Source organism: Ahaetulla prasina, chromosome 1 (genome assembly GCF_028640845.1).
Source record: "Ahaetulla prasina isolate Xishuangbanna chromosome 1, ASM2864084v1, whole genome shotgun sequence".
In the NCBI taxonomy this organism is placed as follows: Eukaryota; Metazoa; Chordata; class Lepidosauria; order Squamata; family Colubridae; genus Ahaetulla; species Ahaetulla prasina.
In genome coordinates, this window is record NC_080539.1 from 205,447,185 (window position 1) to 205,463,860 (window position 16,676).

At 40.6% G+C, this 16,676-nt stretch overlaps 1 protein-coding gene across 3 annotated transcripts in view; it reads right to left on the reverse strand.

Annotated features, from left to right (window-relative positions):
- Positions 1 to 338: 338 nt before the first annotated feature.
- Positions 339 to 16,676, reverse strand: part of NAB1 (NGFI-A binding protein 1) — a 67,078-nt gene continuing 50,740 nt past the window's right edge. For all 3 annotated transcript variants that reach the window (XM_058188569.1, XM_058188559.1, XM_058188549.1), the window contains 3 exons: positions 5,781 to 5,922; positions 4,289 to 4,438; positions 339 to 2,869 (listed from right to left, as the gene is read on the reverse strand). In XM_058188569.1, the coding sequence (XP_058044552.1) occupies positions 2,778 to 2,869; positions 4,289 to 4,438; positions 5,781 to 5,922 (384 nt within the window). In that variant the 3' untranslated portion in view covers positions 339 to 2,777. The remainder of the gene's footprint in view (positions 2,870 to 4,288; positions 4,439 to 5,780; positions 5,923 to 16,676) is intronic.

Consider the following 16,676-nt stretch of genomic DNA (forward strand, 5'->3'; position numbering starts at 1 on the left):
TCAAAAATATACTTTTCCCAAAAGGTTTCCACAATTTTGGCCACAACTGTAAATAAGCAAATCATGTAATAATGTGAAACAAAGTGTGAACACAGTTACCATACTAAGCTGCTTAGGCCTGCTTTCATAGAAATAAACATGGCTCTATTCAATATACTGCAAAAATTAAAAACAAAAAAACAAAAAAGCAAAGCAATCTGTATTTGGGGCATGAAATGATTTGCTCAACTGTTAAAAAAAGCAAATACCTCATTTTTTTATATCATAACTACATTAGGTCAATACAATTAAAAAGAAAGTTCTCTATTACATCACATTATATTGGCTTTTATTGAACAAATGTCCTATTGATAGTTACATGTGCTTATTCTCCTGTTATTACTGCTATACCTTGTGATATCACTAATATCGAGGAGTACATTTGGAAACATGGACATATATTAATGTTATTAATTCACGCAATAATGAAACTGGCCATCTGAAGTCAAATGTAGTGTTTTGATCCATTAAATGCACATTCTTATTGGAATATATTTTGTTATCAAATGGTACAACGCAATTCAAAACACATTTGCTTTTTTTTAAAAAAGATTTTTTTGCTGCAAAATAGGAATGTGTGCTGATGTTTCTACCATGAAGTCTTTCCCTACAAATCAAATTAGATAATTACTAAAAACATGTTTTACATTGAGCCCAATTGAAGAATGTCAAGGTTCACCTCATACAATATTAACAGCTTCAACATGGTATGTGGAATGATTCTGTAATTGCTAATATGTGGATCACAATCTTCGCATATGAGGAGCACTATTGCATTTGGAAGATTAACAAGAATATCTGGCACTTCCATGACTAACCACCAACACCCCTCTGCACAACAAATCCACTGTAGGTGAAGTCAGCTTTTTATAAACCCAAGTAATCTTTCCAACTCATTGCCCCCCAGAAATACTGGATTGTGACTGCTATCACACACTAGGTTGGGAAAGAAAACACTAGGAGTTATTGGGTGTGGCTCAGGCTGTAAGAAGCCTGTTATTAAAACACAGCTGCCTGCAATTACTGCAGGTTCTAGTCCCACCAGGTCCAAGGTTGACTCAGCCTTCCATCCTTTATAAGGTAGGTAAAATGAGGATCCAGATTGTTGGGGGGGCAATAAGTTGACTTTGTAAATATACAAATAGAATGAGACTATTGCCTTACACACTGTAAGCCGCCCTGAGTCTTCGGAGAAGGGCGGGACATAAATGTAAATAAAAAAAAAAAAGATGGAACAAAATCTTATTTAACTGCATTAATATAACTGCTGAATTTATGTGCCCTGAATAGAGAGATCTTCTATGCAAATCCAGAAGTCCTACTGGTAGCATATTTAATGTGCAGGAGCCTGGAATAGAAATAGATGTCTCTTCATTACTGTAAACCAAATGGGGCACCATCATTCATAGAAATGAAGCCCTCGTTAAATAAATAATTACCCCAATTCTTCATTCATACAAAACAAAACGTATCCGTTTGTGATAGGCAGGATATGATATATGAATGAAATCAACAGGATTGGTAAAGTTCGTCCTATATCTTCCTCTACTAGTGGAATATCTAGCCCCGTGATGGTGAATCTATGGCACATGCACCAGAGGTGGCATACAGCGCCCTCTCTGTGGCGCGCAAGTCATTCAGCTCCGCTGCACATGCACAAATGCCTCCCACCAGCCAGCTGGTCCTCGGGTCTCTGCTGCACATGTGTGGGGGGCATGGCGTGTACGAGGGCACACGGACGCATTGCATTTTGGGGGTTCAGGTGCATGCGCATGCGCATTTTGGCCACTTGGTCCAGAAAAAGTTTGCCAGCACTGATCTATACACTATTCCTCTTTTACTGATTATTGCACGGCATGTAATTTTATTGGGTTGTTTTTCTGACATATTTATTGGAAGTATTCCAACTTTTAAAACGATTTTTTTTTAAAAAGGAATGTACAAAAACTGGTGACATTTGAAGTGCTCTGCCAGTCTTAATTTTAATGTCTACTCAAGTAATTTCCATGGGATGAATTTTTGTTTATTTCTTCCTTCCCTGCTTAATTTATAGTATGAAACAATATTGTGTTTCATCGTCTTCCTAAATAGCAGACAAGCATATACTGTAAATAAATACATTACAGATAGACATTCCTGAAGTCTCTGAGAATGTTACACATCGAGCATAAAAATGCCTGTTATAATACAGTCAGCTCTTTTAAATGCTATATTCCTATAACATTTTATGGAATTGCTTTTTTTTTTTAACTTTAAAAAATAAACACGTCGAACCTGCGGTGTAAGTGTCTTACACTATATTCCCTCTCCACACCTTTCTCTACTCATGACCCAAGCTAAGTTTTTTTTTAAAAAATTGGACTTGTAACTATTGAAAGTAGATACTGACATTTCAAGTAAAAATAATGGCAGCCACCTTTACTCGACATAATACATATTTTGACACTTGTTTAAAAACATTACGTTACTCAAACGTATAATACATTCTTAAATAATAAGGCCCCACAGTATTACTTTGTGAGCCTTTTCCTCTTAGAAATCCCTTTTCTCAGGTTTGCACCCACTGCTTGTGCTGCAGTTTCGCTCATCTCTCAGCTCCTCACTTACGACTGTTCCAGTACTTAGGCTTTGGCTATGAAATCCCTTTTTTTCAATGAGGCAACGCTGGTTATTAAGGCTTGATTTGTTTTCCATTCAAAGCTTTATTTGGAAAGAACTCTTTTCCAACAGCAGTAGGTCTATCTTGTATCTTCTGGCTCGGTTTTTATGACCTTCCGATCAAAGCTGTTGAAAGCCGAGTGAGGAAAATCTTTCAAAATACCAAGACCTTCTGCAATAACAACAAAAAAGAAAATTAGTATTGTTGAAAAGCAGTACAAATGGAAAATGTAACCAATGGCTAGCACATAAAACCATGGTATTACTATACTGTAGTAGCAAAAAATGGAAGCATATTAAAACCACCATGGTGGAGATATTATGAGGGAAAAGGAGCAGACACCTCTATGATCAATGGGGTCACAGCACATTCTTAGAATCAGTGACCCTCGAAACTTAAGCTTCAGGTCTTTGGAGGAACAAGTCCTGGTAGTGAAAACTGCAAACATCCAAACTTCTAACTTGGGGTCTTTAAAATGGTTGGAAAGATTACAATGATAGTGAGATTTAAAGATGATAGGTCCAGATTCCTTCAAAACCAAAGGCATCTTAAGTAGGCTCACTTTGTACAAAAAACCCCCACAATTTTTATTTATTTGTTTATCCATTTAGTTGATCTTTATAATTGCCCATCTCACATATATGACTCTGGGCAGCTCACAATAACCACCAAAATGCAATAAGCAAATTGCAAATAAAAAACAAATACAATATAGCCATATTAAAAATATTAAAACTACTATAATCTGAAGCCAAGATAATAACGCTATAAGCCAAGTTTCTGAACACTAAGCCGAGCTCCAAAGGCATCAATTGAAGCAACATTTTAACAACTATTCAGAATAAAGTCAATCTTTCTACTCTCCATTAAGAGAACTCCATCTTATGGGTTCTAACTTTCAAGAGTTATTTTGCGAGTGCATTTTCAATGCATGTAATGCTAGAAAAGGCAATACTTTGAAAACAGTAGCCTTGGTATTGGATTTTAAGGGATGAATCACCAGCAGATATGCATATCTATTTGCTAACATTGGCAAATAACGTCTGTCAATTAACAAAATATATACACTGTGTTGTCTAGCACAGCTGCCTACTGGGCATAAAGGAACTCAGGGACACTTCCTTCTAAATTCAGATAACATGATCATCTGATACTGAGCATACAGTAGTTTATATTTAAGCCTTTCAAATTATTTTCTACACCTGCCAACATTTACTTAAACCTGCTGAATGGTGAGAATGTCATTTATAATATGCCTTCCCTTCCAGTGGATCCAGTGATGCAAGTATGGGATGGAACCTTATAGTTCTGGAATTCCACACATTTTCCTGTTAAAAGGCTGACTTTGAGCATGCTAAGCATCAGTGGATATGGTATTACTTAGGTAGTTATCAATCAGGTACAAAACTTCATTAAGCTACACAAGATTGTCAGAAAGGGACCTCTCTCACCATCATGGATGGCAGTTATGGGAGTTTCAGTCCCAATCCAAACAAATCTGCCTATTTATAGGTTAATTAATTATAGGCTATTTTTAACATACGTTTCCCAGAATATTCAAGATACAGCGTTGAAGGGAAAAATCCTTACCTGGCAATTGTGATTTTGCCTCACCACCAGCATATTGTCGGCTCAGATCACTGCAAAGGGGTTTCATTCCAGGAGCTTCTCCATCTAGTGAAATGTGTGGCAGGTGTCTGTTTGATAGACCTGACATACGGAGATTTAAAGGCCTTTCACCTAAAAGATATCAGCACAGGTATAAACCATATGCATGTTATAACAGAAATGGAACAACTTTACCTTCCAAGAGACAAGCCCATTGTACATAGCATCACATGGATGTTATTTACACAGGTCATTATTTTCTGCTTGCTTCTTCACAATTTAAACCTTTCATCCAAACCACATTTTCAACCATTTCTTGATTTCATGGTCATCAAAAGCATGGGACCCCCAAATCACTTGAAGCACTTGGGAGTAGGATGTGTGTATAAATAGGAACAATTGTGATTACTTTGCCTCTAGAGCATTTTGAATAAATTAACTTATAAACTTCAGACAACTTGTTTTTCCTAAGGCAAAGGTTAGACATTGGAAAATTATTTGTTCCCTCTGAATCACTCTTTAAACCGCAGGAAATTCCATTCTATATACAGAGGTATTTCTATACCATATGATATAACACAGGGCTGTTATTGTGGGAACAATAGGAGTTGGGAATATTAGGCATGTCTGCTGTCTTGAATTATAAATAAAAAGGTGAGATAATAATAATAGTACCAATAAGTACAAAACATCTGAGTACAAATAAGTACCAATAAGTACAAAACATCAAGTACAAAAACTACTTGAATACCATTCATTGGCATTGACGAAAATCATTATCAATTAATTGCAAAAGGCAGTTTTACTTGGAGCAGCTTACATCCTGGGACAGTATCTTTCACATCATCAAATAACATCTGCCAATTCCAGGTACGTGGGAAGGACTTTACAGGTGGATAAAAATGCCAAATTGATTAACTCTTCAATCTGATTAACTCTTCAATCAACCATAATAATAGCAATAGTTATCACTACCGCATCGACCTCAAAAAGCTAACTGTAAAAGAAATAAAAGAAAGAACTGTAAAAGAAAAGAAAAAGAGAGGGACTCCTCAGGGTGCCGTCAGCCAAACAGTGTCGACTGGCGGCCCCCAGGGGGAGGGCCTTCTCTGTGGGGGCTCCGACCCTGTGGAATGAACTTCCCCTCGGGCTTCGACAACTACCTGACCTTAGGACCTTTTGCCGCGAACTTAAAACCTATTTATTTCGTATGGCTGGACTAGCTTGATTTTTACCTTTAATTTTAGGGGTTTTTAAATTTTTGTAATTTTATGGGGGTGTATATTATTTTAATTTTTGGGCAAATTTAAATCAGTTTTTTAAGGGTTGTTTTAACTATTGTGTATGTCTGTATTTTATCTGCCTGTTCACCGCCCTGAGTCCTTCGGGAGAAGGGCGGTATACAAATTAAAACATTATTATTATTATTATTAAATGTATTATGGCAAATATATGCCTAGAAAAGCAACAGTACCTTGTCCATCCAGAGGATCTGGCGTCAGTCCATTGGGACTGCTTTCTTCTGAACTTTGTCTGTAAAGACCTGTAGACAGTCGTCTTTCCAAGCCAGCTTGGTTGCAAAGGAACTCCATTTGTTTGGCCACCATCTTTTCAGGCTGAAATGAACCAGAGATGTATGCACACAGCAGAATTACTATACTGTACCACCAGCCACTTGCCAAACAGAAATAGCGAGCCTAAAAAAAAAGCACAGTCACGGCCAAGCACTTTAAAAGATTGACAAGTAGCAGTGGAGGCAGAATCTCTACTGAGGATCTCCAAAAGCAAGAGGAATCAAAGAGTAAGCACCAAAAGTTAGAACATTCAACCACTTTCAAACCTCCCTTCTGGTATCTCATAAACCTGTTAAAAAATGCTGCTGTTTTGCCATGCTTTTAACAGTGGTGAATTGGTTGAATATTAGTTGAATTTCTTTTCTTTTTTTATTCTCCATTTTTATTCTGTTGGGGGCGGGGGGGCGGGGAGGGCTGAGAGAAAGTGACTAGGCCAAAGCCACCCAGCTGACTTTGTGGTACTGTCATTGAGAATGTCCTGGTTTCTAGCCTTGTGCTTTAAGCATTATATCAGAATGGCTTTAATTTGTTGCATGTTCCTTAAACTCTTCAGATTGGGGAGGGATACAAAACCTGTGAAGTTAAGAAACAGCTATATGATAACTCATTATATATGCTATTGCACTAAAAAGACGCTTGTGCAATAAATGTAATAGTAATAATAATCATAGGAAGTGAAACAAAGAATAACTGAGCATCTAGAACAGGAGAAAAATAACAAAATTTGCTTGCACTGAAACACACACACACACACACACACACACACACACACACACACACACAAACAGCTCCTATAAGTATTTAAAAAAATGCTTGTACAGGTAGTCCTCAATTTAACAGCACAATTAAGCCCAAAATTTATATTGCTAAGTGGGAAATTTATTAAGTGAGTTTTGCCCCATTTTGCAACTTTCCTTGCCACATTTGTTAAGTGAAACATTGTAGTTGCTGAGTTAATAACAGGGCTGTTAAGCAAATCTGGTTTCCCCTTTGACCTTGCTTGTCAGAAGGTCGCAAAAGATGTTCGTATGACCCCAGGACACTGCAACCATCATAAATGTGAGTCAGTTGTCAAGCATCCGAATGTAAAGCATGTGACCATGGGGTTACTGCACCAGTAATAAGTGTGAAAAATGGTCATAAGTCATTTTTTTTCAGTGGCGGTGTAAGTTCAGATGGTTACTAAGTGAACCGTTATAAGTCGAGGACTACCTATACTGTAGTATTAAATAAAGGCATCCGCACATTGCAAGAAACAAGCCAACTAATGAAATAACATGACCACAGTTGCAACTGAATACTTTGGATGCAAAATCAAAAACAGGGGGAGAAAAATCAAGCAGCACATCACCAAAAGATCAGGTTGGAAAATATGATCAACATGCTAAAGGGTCAGATGCAAGCAAGCTGGAACAGATGAAGAATACGAGGACCAAAGATTATCCAATCAAGAAATATTATCTAGAGACAAGCAAGATCAAGGGAGCTCCGGAAATAATAAAGCAGCAAATAACAGCCATAGCCAAGAAAACCAGCAGATTGCACAGTTCAGGCAGAATCTCCAATTTCAGTTGAATCAGAAATGTTTCTACTAATCCAACAGCGGGGAGAGAGAGAGTGCAATAAATCAACCAACGCCTGACAAAGAAGAAACAATGCAATTCTTTGTGCAGCTAAGCCCAAACAGCAGAGGAGCAAAAGATCAGTTCCTAAACAACAGAATGATTTTGGAAAACTTTAACAGAAGGAAGACCACCTTAAATGTAGCTTGGATTGATTACAAGACATTCGACTCCCTGCCACATGACTGGATAATCACATGCTTAGACGTTAACAGGAGTCAGCAGAAACATCAGAAGCTTTGTGCAAAGATCAATGGCACCATGGAAGACACAGTTGCTGATCAATGGTGATAGACTGGGAGAGGTTAACATCAATAAAGGAAATTTTTAAAAAGGTTCGCTATCACCACTATTGTTTATAGTTATACTGATTCCTCTGTCAACAATACTGAACAATTCATGGCCTGGCTATCAAACATCTGCTAGGCTACCTCCCCTCTTTTACACAGAAGATCCGAAGCTGTAAGTATCTGAAATTGAATTGCTGCTTAAAACTGTCCAAATATATAGCCAATATACCACAGTGGATTTTGGACTACAGAAATGTGCCACCCTTCCCATCAATAGAGGAAAATGGTGAAAACAAAAGGAATTAGGATGTCCTATGGAAATAACATCAATAGCGTGGATAAAGAAGATCACTACAAATATCTTGGCGTTCTTCAAGCTAGCAACTGGGAGACCATGAGTTCTAGTGTGGCCTGAGGCATGAAGCCAGTTGGGTGACTTTGAGCTAATCCTTTTCTCTCAGTCCTAAGAAGCAGGCAATGACAAACCACTTCTGAAAATCCTTGCTAAGAAAATTGCAGGGACCTGTCTAGGCAGTTGCCAGGAGCTGACAATGATTTGACAGCACAAAATAAATTAATATGGTAATAATAATAATACCCCAGACTTAACGATTGTTGAAAAGAAAGACAAATAGTCTGGATGGTGTATGCTGGAGCACCGAAAGACAGCAGAAGAGAAGAAAAAGAGAAGAGAAGAAAAAAATCTTGAGAAAATAACAAAATACAAAGATCTGCAAATAAAATGACTGCAGCAAGAAAAAGCAAAGATAGAATTAATAGCAATAGGCACTTTGGGTGCAATCCCAAAACATCTGGAGCACCACTTGAACACCATTGGCATTGACTAAATTCCCACCATTCAATTACAAAAGGCAATTTTACTTTGAATAGCTTACATCCTGGGACAATATACTTAATGTTATTAAACAACAACATCTGCCTATCTCAATTCCTTGGGAAGGGCTCGAAAGGTGGACAATAATGCTAAATCCAACATCTAGCTAGCTATGTGACCATCATCATCTTCATCATCACAAGTACAATAATAATGATGTAAAATGAGATGCAACATTAAATCCCGCATAAATGACAAACAAAACTAAAGAGATAAAATTAATTCTTGGAAAATTAAATTAATTTAATATGCACTGAAAAGACAATCAGGGAGGAAAGGTCAGAAATCTTTCCTTAGAGATGTCCCTGATTTAATTATGAAAATAATAAAGGCAGGGTAAAAATCAAGTAAGTAAATAAATAAAATTACACAACAGAGAAGTCTATACCAAAAGGAACTTTTCATTACTAGCACCTGTTCAACATCACCTACAAAGGCATTTGAAAAAATGCCTTCATGTGATCTAAAGTCATAGCTATAAATGGGAGGAAAAGAATCATTTATGTACAAAACTCTAAAGGTCACTGAGGATCAAAGCAGCAAGACAAGTTATCTGCAGTGGCTTTCTGCAGTATCACACACAGTAGTTCTTCCAAGTAGAAATGACCAGGGCATTTATTTTTGAAGCAAACTATACCTATTAATTAGGGACTCATGGACCTGTCAAAGGTGCTAAAAAGTGATTCGATCCCCAGAAGCCATTTAAGATCAATGAGTAAGCATCCCACCAAATAACAATTTGATTCTTTAGGGTTTTGTGTGTATGCATGCACTCTCAAATCAATTTTGACTCTTAGCAACCGCCTTGCAGTTTTCTTGGCATTATTTTTCAGAAGTGGTTTGTTATTGCATCCTTTCTAGGACTGGGATAAAGTGAGTGGCCCAAAGCCACCCTGCTGACTTTGTGCCTAAGACAGAACTAAAACTCATGGTCTCTGGCCTGCTGCCTTAACTACTACAACAATCTGGCTGTCTTGGGGAAATTATGAAAGCCAAAAGCCAAAATATATTGAAGACATCAGGTAATCCGATGAAAATTGTTAACTGTTCTCTGTTACTTGTTGACTACTCTCTCAGTACTGATCAGATTGTACCTTTGTCCTTCCTGAAAGCATTCTCCTCTCTCTTTAAAGTAAAACCTGAGTACTGCTTAGAAATAAGATAAGGTAAGTCATTTTTTTACTGTGGGCATACTGGCACACATTAAACATGAAATTCTGTTGCCTGTGCTCAAAAGTGTACACATACATACACACATCCTGATGGGGTATATCCATCCTCACACTTCTGAAAACCCATCATTAAGCATCATTATTTTTCTTAATAGAATATGCCACATTAGCATAATAATCTACATTGATTCTAAAGCACCTGAGGTTTATCTAAACTTAGTTTTGTTTCTAAAAATATGGCTGGTATAATTTATGACATAATTTTTCTGTTCTTTAAATAGTTATTTTAATCAGATGCTGTTACTGCTCTTGAAATATTCTCTCAAAAGGATCATTAGATTTTAATAATTTATGTTTAAAATTCACCACCACCACCACCACCATAGGAAAAATGACAACACTTCACTCATGCTTTATTTTTGGATACAGTACTATCCACTTTTTTTTTTAAAGAACCCCAACAATCTGTCATTCTGAAAAGTGTAGGGCAGCAGTTTACTTGTGAATAATAATAAAACACAAAATTTGCCCGAATAAAGAAACAGGCCTTATGGACTACAAGGAAAATATAATTAAGAGGGCACCGAACCTGTTAGAATATAATCTAAATAACAGAGCTGAGAGAATACTATATTCTAAATAGTGTTATTTTTAATTACAGAAACAGTTCATCAGTTTGAAAAGAAAACAACCAATGTGTGCCTATTTAAATGAGACATACAATGTTGGAAGGAAAATGGATAGAAAACAAATACACAGTAATAGGATGAAAAAAATATTGCAGTTTCTAACCACAACCACATTAAACGTAACAGGCTAAATCAACACATCCCTGGCACCATGGAGTTTTTGCAATTCTGCTTGTAGGATTAAATGCGGAACTCCTCACCCGAGATATTTCATTGCATTCTAAAGATAGAAAGCAGCAGCTCTTGAATTGCTCCCTGCCAGATGCTGTGAACAACGCTAATAAGACTTTGTGAGCGCTATCCTTCATGAGATCTGGAAACTCTAAACCCATATATCTGGAAGTCAACAGTTTTATTCCTGATTTGAAGAATGTGAAAAACAGATGTTTGAACTAAAGAGCCAGGAGTCATTTGATTTCATGACCGCATTTGTATAACTCTGGGCATATTAGGTATATATCCCTTATCAAGATGTGTTAGAAATGTATCTGTAATAAAAACTCTTCTGTAATGGATACTGATACTACTTAATGTAAACATTTCTTATATAATCGTATTCTATACCAGTGTGTAAACCATCTTTACTGTCTCTGCTCACTTTATGTAAAAGGACATGGTATACAAAATGGGATTAAGCAAGGATAGAAACAGAATTTTTAATAAGAATTTGTTAGGATAATCTGTTTCTAATTCATTAGTAATTTATTTTATTTATTTATTTATTTATTATTCGAATTTTTATACTGCCCCATCTCCCAAAGGACTCAGGGCGGTTCACAGTCTTATAAAACATAAGAATAAATACAAGTTAAAACAACAGTTAAAAAACTTATTACATTAGGCCGAATTTAAAACTATCGTTAAAATAATACAAAACTCCATTTAAAACTAACTTTAAAACTCTAGGCCAGCCCCACACAAATAAATAGATGTGTCTTAAGCTCGCGGCGGAAGGTTCGAAGGTCCGGAAGTTGGCGAAGACCTGGGGGAAGCTCGTTCCAGAGGGTGGGGCCCCCCACAGAGAAAGCCCTTCCTCTGGGTGTCGCCAGACGGCACTGCCTGGCGGACGGCACCCTAAGGAGTCCCTCTCTGTGAGAGCGTATGGGTCGGAGGGAGGCAGTTGGTGGCAGTAGGCGGTCCCATAAGTAACCCGGCCCTATGCCATGGAGCGCTTTAAAGATGGTAACCAAAACCTTGAAGCGCACCCGAAAGGCCACAGGTAGCCAGTGCAATCTGCGCAGGAGTGGTGTCACATGGGAGCCATGAGGGGCTCCCTCTATCACCCGCGCAGCTGCATTCTGAACCAACTGAAGCCTCCGGATGCTCTTCAAGGGGAGTCCCATGTAGAGAGCATTGCAGTAATCCAAGCGAGATGTGACGAGCGCATGAGTGACCGTGCATAGGGCACCCCGGTCTAGAAAGGGGCGCAACTGGCGAACCAGGCGAACCTGGTAAAAAGCTCTCCTGGAGACGGCCGTCAAATTATCTTCAAAGGACAGCTGTCCATCCAAGAGAACGCCCAAGTTGCGCACCCTTTCCATTGGGGCCAGTGACTCGCCCCCAACAGTCAGCCGCAGCTGCAACTGACTCTACCGGGGTGCCGGCATCCACAGCCACTCTGTCTTGGAGGGATTGAGTTTGAGCCTGTTTCTTCCCATCCAGACCCGTATGGCTTCCAGACACCGAGACAGCACTTCGATAGCTTCGTTGGGGTGGCCCGGGGTGAAAAAGTACAGCTGAGTATCATCAGCATACAGATGGTACCTCATCCCAAAGCCACTGATGATCTCACCCAGCGGCTTCATATAGATGTTGAACAGAAGGGGCGAGAGAATTGACCCCTGCGGCACCCCTCAAGTGAGGTGCCTCGGGGACGACCTCTGCCCCCCCGTCGACACCGTCTGTGACCGATCAGAGAGATAGAAGGAGAACCACCGATAAACGGTGCCTCCCACTCCCAATCCTTCCAATCGGTGCAGCAGGATACCATGGTCGATGGTATCAAAAGCCGCTGAGAGGTCTAATAGGACCAGGGCAGAGGAATAACCCCTATCCCTGGCCCTCCAGAGATCATCAACCAACGCGACCAAAGCCGTCTCCGTGCTATAACCGGGTCGAAAGCCGGACTGGAACAGGTCTAGATAGACAGTTTCCTCCAGGTACCAGGGTAATTGACATGCCACTACACTCTCTACAACCTTCGCCACAAAGCGAAGGTTGGAGACTGGACGATAATTTCCTAAAACAGCCGGATCCAGGGAAGGCTTCTTGAGGAGGGGTCTCACCACCGCCTCTTTCAAGGCGGCAGGGACGACCCCCTCCAACAAAGAAGCGTGTATAATCCCCTGGAGCCAGCCTCGTGTCACCTCCTGTGTGGCCAGCACCAACCAGGAGGGGCACGGGTCCAGTAAACATGTGGTGGCATTCAACCTCCCCAGCAACCTGTCCATGTCCTCGGGAGCCACAGGATCAAATTCATCCCAAACAGTCTCGACAAGACGGGTCTCTGACATCTCACCTGGATCCACCCAATTTTGATCCAAACCGTCCCGAAGCTGAGCGATTTTATCGTATAGATAACCACTAAACTCCTCGGCACGCCCTGGTAACGGGTCATCCCGCTCCCCCTGTTGGAGTAGGGAGCGGGTCACCCGAAACAGGGTGGCCGGGCGGTTATCTGCTGACGCAATGAGGGAGGAGATGTAAGAACGCCTCGCTTCCCTCATTGCCACTAAGTAGGGCCTATTAAAAGACCTAACTAGTGTCCGATCAGCTTCCGAACGGCTGGATCTCCAGACACTCTCTAGGCGTCTTCTCCAGCGTTTCATCTCCCTCAGCTCCTCGGAGAACCAAGGAGCTGGTTGAGACCTACGCTGGGTCAGAGGCACGACACGGTCTAAAGCCCCGGCCGCGGCCAGTTCCCAAGCCGCGACTAGTTCTTCAGCCGTGCCATGGGCAAGATCCTCAGGGAATGGCCCAAGCTCCGTCAGGAACCTCTCTGGGTCCATCAGGCGCCTGGGACGGAACCACCGTATTGGTCCCGTCTCCCTGCGGTGTTGGGTGGCGGTCTGAAAGTCCAGACGAAGGAGAGAGTGATCTGACCATGACAACGGCTCAGTGACTACATCTCCCAAAACCAGATCACTCATCCACTGTCCAGAGATGAAAATCAAGTCCAGTGTGCCTCCCCCGATGTGGGTAGGGCCATCCACTACTTGAGTCAGGTCCATGGCCGTCATGGAGGCCATGAACTCCCGAGCCGACGTTGATGACATGCCAGTAGAAGGCAGGTTAAAGTCCCCCATGACCATAAGTCTAGGGGTCTCAACCGCCACCCCAGCAAGCACCTCCAACAACTCGGGCAGGGCCGTTGTCATGCAGCAAGGAGCCAGGTACGTGACCAACAAGCCCAACTGACCCCTATGGCCCCACTTCACAAGGAGGGATTCACAACCGGCAATCTGAGGAACAGTGGACTCCCTCGGCTCAAGACTCTCTTTTATAACAACTGCCACCCCCCCACCCCTACCTTGAGCCCTCAGTTGATGGAATGCTCGGAAATCCAGTGGGCACATTTCCCCAAGGGGCACCCCCCCTTCTGTGCCCAACCAGGTTTCCGTGATGCCCATAAGGTCCGCGGAGCCCCCCTGTATAAGATCACAGATGAGGGGGGCTTTGTTCACCACGGACTGTGCATTGCACAGCATCACCCGAAGGCCCAAGCTCTGAGGATCCTGACCATCCGGGGAACAGGAGAAGTCAGAGGGGTCGGAGCGCATGATCGCTTTCAAACATCGAGCACGCGCTCCCGGGAATCGATATGACCCCTCGCTTCCACCATATCTGCCCCTCCCACTTACCGTATCAATAAAACCACCCTCACAAGTAGGAACATAATCATCCCCCATAATCTCCGAACCTAATAAAGAACCGCCGCGAGCACATGTAGGGACTGGCCCCCCACCCGATGGATAACCCCCATTACCCGACCTTACCCTCCCTCCCCTTAAAAATTCCCTCTCTAAAAAACCCCACAAGTTCTTTTTTTTCGCATACCACCTCTGTGGGTCCCAAAACCCGTCATAGAGGCTGGCCCTCAATAATGTGGAGGGCCATTCCTGCTAGGCGGGGGCACCTCGCAGGCGCAAGAGTAAATACATTAGAATAAAAGGAATAAATAAAGTAGGGATAGGAAGAGTATTGCCACATTTAAACTTTGGTGTTGGGGAAGACTCCTGAGAATACCCCAGGCAGCTAAGCAAGCAAGCCACAATTATTGAACAAACAATCCCAGAGTTCGCACTGGTGGCAAAAATGAACAGGCTCAAATTATCCTACTTTGGACATATTACGTGAAGACCCAGCTCTCTGGAAAAGACTCTGATGCTGGCAAGGAAAGAGAAGAAGAGGACAACCAGAAGAAAAGTGAATGGACTCAATTATAATGGTACCATTGGAAGACCAAGTTGGAGACAGATTGTCACGGAGAAAATCTATCTATGTGGTTGCTAGGAGTAAAAAAAAATTCTTGAATGCAAATAAACAAAATAGGACACAACAGCAAATTTCCTCCAATTTTGCTTGTTCTATTGAATTCAGTCTCTCTCTCGAAGATCCTCCTTCACCTACAATGCAGGAAAGTCAAGCTTTAACAACACAGCCTGTGAGTGAACATCCACATTAGGTCAAAATCTCTCAAACTGTATGCAGGCTGAAAGACTTGGCATGCTTTTCTTCTTCACAAAAGCAGCAGCTCTAAGATCATTCCAGCTGCTGGCACTGTCATGGACATGTCCATATATTTAGGCAACAGCACAATAATTTGCGGCTATCTTTTCCATGAGTTTTGTTTTTCCTTCAGATTGCCAATCTAGCTTGCAGCCCTGTCATTTTTTTTTTAATGGTCTCCCATTCTAGTACAAAATCAAGTCTATTCTTGCTTAGCTTTTCAAGATCAGGTTGACTAAATGCCATCACATAGCTAATTATTAAAGAGTGCAGTGGCTAGTTATTTATTTCTTGTTTCCATTCATTTCTTCTTACTCTATACCATGGGTGTCAAACTAGTGGCCCATGGGCCTGATGTGTCATGTGCAAGTCCCCAGCTCCATGAATATCATGTGATGGCAACGTGATGCGGCGAGTTTGACACCCATGCACTATAGGGTTCCAGATTATCTAACCAGTGTAGCTCTTGAGGGCCATGGAATGCAGTGTTTCAAACAATTGTTTTTTCATGGGCCTTTTTTACCCCCGGATAAGAAGATTAAGAGCTGTCATTTAATTTTCTTCTCCTGCTTATGTGGTTTTAATTGTTTAATTATTTCACATGCCACCCAGAATAAAAAAAAAACCTGAAGTGGCATATGCATATTATAAATAAACAAATACACCAAGGATAGCACTAGACCCCTTCCCAATTTTTGCCGTTTAAACAACACATGTAATGAGGACTGTACATCAGCAATAGGTTGGACGTATGATCATCCCCACAATTAAATTGCAACTGATTCATCTGAGATTGTTAGATTTGATTGGTTGAAAGAATGTGGAGCAGCAGTGCAAAGAAAGACCATGAAGCACTGTAACCATTTGATATTAAACCAGAGCGGTCAGCTGGACCTGTAAGTATCTTGTTTTATATTTCAAAAATCCAGAAAGGAGTTCAGCAGGATCAGTTCTTTCCCCTTCAAAGTCTTTTCATCAGACTGGGGTGAATATAAATGTAACAAAGAAAGCAAAAGCAATTTTCTCTTTATATTTATTCAGGTAGAAGCCCCATTATATTAACTATGTGTTAACTGCCATATTAGGCTCTAATTATATGCACAGAATAACACATATCCTGGATTGCACTTTATTTAATGTTTTGTATTTCTAAGAAATCAAGGCTGGGATACACTCGAAAAATGAATAGGGTATAAGGGGACAGGGCAGAGTGGGGAAACAGCCTGCTCTAGCAGTTTAATGAATTAATGCATGAATAAATAAAAATAGATGCTTCAAGAAGGTGCAGAAAAATAGTATGAAAGGTTTAAACGATTTAACCATACTCTTATTTGATACCATTACCCTTCAAATTACAGCTAAATAAACGCATCTAATCTACCTTGTCATCAAATGAGAAA